This window comes from Ictalurus punctatus, chromosome 6, assembly GCF_001660625.3.
Source record: "Ictalurus punctatus breed USDA103 chromosome 6, Coco_2.0, whole genome shotgun sequence".
Taxonomy (NCBI): Eukaryota; Metazoa; Chordata; class Actinopteri; order Siluriformes; family Ictaluridae; genus Ictalurus; species Ictalurus punctatus.
In genome coordinates this window covers 1118187-1123150 of record NC_030421.2, presented here as the reverse complement: position 1 = coordinate 1123150, position 4964 = coordinate 1118187, and the positions used below count along the sequence as shown (strand labels likewise).

The 4964-nt window shown below is 40.4% G+C and overlaps 1 protein-coding gene across 1 annotated transcript; it reads left to right on the top strand.

Moving 5' to 3' along the window:
• The first annotated feature begins 358 nt into the window (after nt 1–358).
• LOC108266894 (zinc-binding protein A33-like) lies at nt 359–4509 on the top strand. Its single transcript, XM_017470720.3, has 6 exons — nt 359–1618; nt 2020–2115; nt 2208–2438; nt 2567–2589; nt 2676–2794; nt 3206–4509. The coding sequence occupies exons 1-6, from the start codon at nt 1220–1222 to the stop codon at nt 3748–3750; spliced, it is 1413 nt and encodes a 470-aa protein (XP_017326209.1). The 5' UTR covers nt 359–1219; the 3' UTR covers nt 3751–4509.
• Nucleotides 4510–4964: the final 455 nt, after the last annotated feature.

Genomic DNA, 4964 nt, shown 5'->3' with positions numbered 1-4964 from the left:
AATTGTCCAGTTTACAGTTTCGGTCCCGCAGTAGATCGTTCAGCAGGTTCCAGGGTGTTGAACAGAAAGATCCAAGAGACCATGGAAGTCAAAGGAATCAAGTCTAGCTTTACGTCCGGAGCCTACATAACAGCTCTAATTAATCACACATGGAACTGGCTAGGACAGGGGCGTGGGTGCCAATATTTAAGAGAGTAGTAATTAGCTGGCATATACAGGGCACCTGGTGCAGTGGTTGCAGACCTCTCTCCCTCTCCAGCTGCAGACACCATTCCCCCTCCAGCTGCAGTCACCACTCCCCCTCCAGCTGCAGACCCCACTCCCCCTCCAACTGCAGACCCCACTCCCCCTCCAGCTGCAGACCTCTCTCCCCCTCCAGCTGCAGACCCCACTCCCTAACCGGATACAGACCCCACTAACCCTCCAGCTGCAGACCCCACTCCCCCTCCAGCTGCAGTCTCCTCTCTCCTCCAACTGGGAAATCATCTTCTGATGTGACCTTTTATGAGAAGTGTACGTAACTTGGATAAACTAATTCTGAAATACATTTATGTTTAAATAAAAGTAGCCGTTTCCATTCAGGCTTTTAATCAGTCTGTGTTTTAGTGAACATTGTAAAGCTCTTGTACTTCACTTAAGTTTAAGATTAGAATTTTTTTTCACATTCAAACAGAGATCGGTTTCATATACTTAAAAATAACTCATATTGTGTTACACTACATTAAAGTTATTTTAATTATTATTTTTGTCACACAAAGGCATAAAAGATGCCTGGGGAGGCAACAATTCACATGTCCTGTTATCGAGAATGGGGCCCGATAAACTTTTTATTCTCAGTCCAGAAGACAAGTGCTGTTAATGAACTCGTAGTCAGGATTTAAACAGAAGTGATCTTGATCTGTTATTTCTGCTGTCAGTTATGAGTGGAACAGGTCATACCTGTCTCTCTAAAACTCCTCCCATTAAAGAAGTTCAGAGTCCGAGACGACTGCCGTCCTTTTGCAGTGTTCTGCTCTGGTGAATTTAGTTTTATTCTCGGTTTATGGAGAATTCTGAGTCTCATTTTCAGCTCTGTGAAAGGAAGTGATTACTAACTGGACCTGCAAAGTCGTATATTAACTTTAAACAAACCTGAAATCAGGGTGTGATTACTTTTGATCAAAGTGAAAGTGAATCTGAACATTCGGACTGGAGAGAACAACAACAGCAGCAAAATAAAATGGCTTCTAAGTTTTCAGAGGAGGATTTCTCTTGTCCTGTGTGCGGTGAAATCTTCACGGATCCTGTTCTCCTGCGCTGCAGTCACAGTGTGTGTAAAGTGTGTTTGCAGAAGTTCTGGGAGACCAAAGGATCCAGAGAATGTCCTGTTTGTAGGAGGAATTCGTCTATGGAGGAACCTCCCATAAATCTGGCCTTAAAGAACCTGTGTGAGACTTTCTTACAGGAGAGAAGTCAGAGATCTTCATCAGCATCTGAAACAGTCTGCAGTCTGCACAGTGAGAAACTCAAACTCTTCTGTCTGGATGATCAACAGCCGGTGTGTGTGGTGTGTCGAGATTCAAAAATACACACCAACCATAAATTCTGCCCCATTGATGAGGCATTAACAGATTGTAAGGTAAATAAAATGTTCCTGTAAAAGGTACATGTAAAAAAGAGATTATTCTACATATCAATATCTACAGATATTGTTTATCTTCAAGATAAACACGGTGTAATAATTAAATAATAAATTATAATTATCTTGTGATAAATGTAGTAACATAATAACAAATGTGAGTCTGCTATTCCATCATCTTCAGATTTTCAGCATCTGAAGTGTCTCCTGTATAAACAGGAGCAGATCTTCCATGTTAGACTAAAGCAGTGTACACCAATAAACCCACATCCTATAAGTCTACACTTTTCATTGTTTCTTCTGTACTTGGTGCATTTGAAAAGCTCTAATGAGTGCTTGTAAGAGAGAATACAGCTATTACTAAACACAGTGTCTCCATGCAGTGTGTTGATTTGTTTCAGGAGGAGCTGAAAACTGCTCTGAAGCCCCTACAGGAGAAACTGAAGATCTTTAAAGACTGTAAACTGAACTGGAGTCAGACTGCAGAACATATAAAGGTTAGAATCAATAAGATGGTTTTGATATTAGAATGATATTTTGCATCACTGCATAATCAGTTCTATTTCATTTGATTTCCTCTTCACTGCAGATTCAGGCCCAAAACACAGAGCGGCAGATTAAGGAGGAGTTTGAGAAGCTTCACCAGGTTCTACGAGATGAAGAGGCAGCCAGGATAGCTGCACTGAGAGAGGAAGAGGAGCAGAAGAGTCAGATGATGAAGGAGAAGATTGAGAAGCTGAGCAGAGACATATCATCTCTTTCAGACACAATCAGAGGCGTAGAAGAGGAGCTGAGAGCTGAAGACGTCTCGTTCTTACAAGTGAGGAACATTTAGTCAGTATTTATACTGTGAGAAAGTAAAACTTCTTTCCATCATCAGAAACGTCACATTTCAGTGGTGTAAAAATGTCAGTCAGATCCACTGATATTTGCTTTGTTGTTTTACAGAACTACAAGGACACAGTGAGAAGGTGAGTGATGTGCTTCCTGTCTCTCTCGTTCTCTGTGTTTCTGACTCCAAACCCACAGCAGCACTGACTCCTGAATGTTTTTGCAGAGCTCAGTGCACACTGCAGCATCCAGAGGAGCTTTCAGGACCACTGATCCATGTGGCAAAACATCTGGACAACCTGAAGTTCAGAGTCTGGGAGAAGATGCAGGACGCTGTCCAATACAGTAAGAAACTCTGTCTTTCTCTTTGGTTTTTATAGTGATTTTGTATTTGTTTTGGAATTGTTTATTGTTACTATTATTATTATTATTATTATTATTACAACACACAAATTTGGTCACCTTTTGAACTGAAGTAATGTAAGGGAAGTTTTATTTTGAAAGGCTTCTGATGCGTCAGACTGTTCAGTGGTTGAAGCGCGAGTGTAAAAATGGATCGTTGCAGCGGCTTACAAAAGTTTTAGATTTACAATTCTTATAAAGATTGTTTACATTTTTAATTTACATACACCCGGTTATATATGTTTATTCATTAATATTGTAATTACAGTTCTTTGGTTTAGGCTAATGTTAGCTACTTCCATGCTAACGTAATGTTTAAGTTAGCTTAACTCCATTGTGTGTGTGTGTTTTCAGCACCTGTAACTCTGGACCCCAACACTGCTCATCCTAAACTCATTGTATCTGATGATCTGACCAGTGTGAGAGTCAATGATGAGGAACAGAAGCTTCCTGATAATCCAGAGAGATTTGATTATGATTGGTGTATCCTGGGCTCTGAGGTCTTTAACTCAGGGACACACTGCTGGGACGTTGAAGTAGGAGACTGTACAGTATGGTTAGTGGGTGTGATGACAGAATCTGCTCAGAGGAAGGGAGATATATCCTCCAGAAGTGGAATCTGGTGTGTGTTGTATTTTGGTGGTAAATATAGAACACGTTCTACACCACAGCCACGCACTCTCCTCTCAGTAACACAGAAGTTCCAGAGGATCAGAGTGCAGCTGGACTGGAACAGAGGAAAGCTGTCGTTCTCTGACCCTCTCACTAACACACACATACACACTTTCACACACACATTTACTGATAAACTGCTGCCATTTATAATTGTTGCTTGTAAAAAATCTCCTGTAAAGATCCTCCCACTTCAGTGCTCTGTAAGAGTGAATCAGATCAGTTAGAGCTGTTATTGTTTTATTCCAATTCATTAATGAAATATTGCTGATGAAAAGATTCATGTTCTTTGTGAAAGTCTGTTTTTACTGAAGCACTGAACACTTCATTGTGGAATTTATTTTGAAGTGTGTAACGACACAAGACGGTTAACAGGAAGTAAGCGCAGGAGCAATGTCTTTATTAATAAACCAAGCAAACAAAACACAGGGAACGCGGTCTATACTGAACTAGACTAGCTAGATTAAACATGGGACTAGAGTCTAGGCATTACACCAAAACAGGACATGGAATAAGACCGCTAGCATGCTACACGCATTCGCTACTACATTCAAACATATAGATCTAATACTGCGCGAAGTGAGCAGCAGCACAAGGGGTTTAAATAACCAACAGAATTAACCTAGATCACCGACACCCGGAGTAAATCAACCAATGCTCGCACACAGGGAGAATCAAAACAAACGAACCGCGCGTATCCATATACAAGAGTCTCGTGCACGCGCGCTCAGCAGCAGTCTTTGCGCTTCGACGCCGCAGCGCCCCCTGCCGGCGGTAGCGTAACAAAGTGTTCTATTATTACTTCGACTCACCTTATCAGTTACATCAAAATAATGGGAAAACTCAAAATAATAAGATTATATCTCGGATATTAATATATCTTGAAATTCCAAGATATTCATTGAAATATTTTAAGTAAAAATAACGACCTACTGTGTTGAAATAATGAATTATTAAATAAAAATAATGTGATAAAGTTCAAATAACTACATAGTACATGATACTTATGTAAATGTCCTTTTTTTAAAAAAAAAAATTAATAAATTTGCAAAGCTTTCAAACAAACTTCTTTCATGTTGTCATTATGGGGTATTGTTTGTAGAATTTTGAGGAAAATCATGAATTTAATCCATTTTGGAATAAGGCTGTAACATAACAAAATGTGGGAAAAGTGAAGTGCTGTGAATATTTTCCAGATGCACTGTACTCACAGGTACCGTGGATCGACATACATACACATATCATTCGTCCACCGGCCAAATGTTGCGATCACTTCACGTTTTCTCCGGCGTCAATTCGCCTCAATGCACGTGCCACCAGTGCCGCTCTAAGATTATAAAAACAACAAATTAACCCTGAGGTGTCCACCTCATTATGCCATAACAAAGCCTGAATGTACCTGCACGGAAGTGGGAACCAGAAATGCCAGTGCCGCGAGGGA

Bases quoted from the DNA above. Each gene is read 5' to 3' on its own strand.
- LOC108266894 (XM_017470720.3), top strand. From the start codon at position 1,220: ATGGCTTCTAAGTTTTCAGAGGAGGATTTCTCTTGTCCTGTGTGCGGT. The intron at 1,619-2,019 runs GTAAATAAAATG...GATTTGTTTCAG, and splicing joins AGGCATTAACAGATTGTAAG to GAGGAGCTGAAAACTGCTCT. The intron at 2,439-2,566 runs GTGAGGAACATT...GTTGTTTTACAG, and splicing joins AAGACGTCTCGTTCTTACAA to AACTACAAGGACACAGTGAG.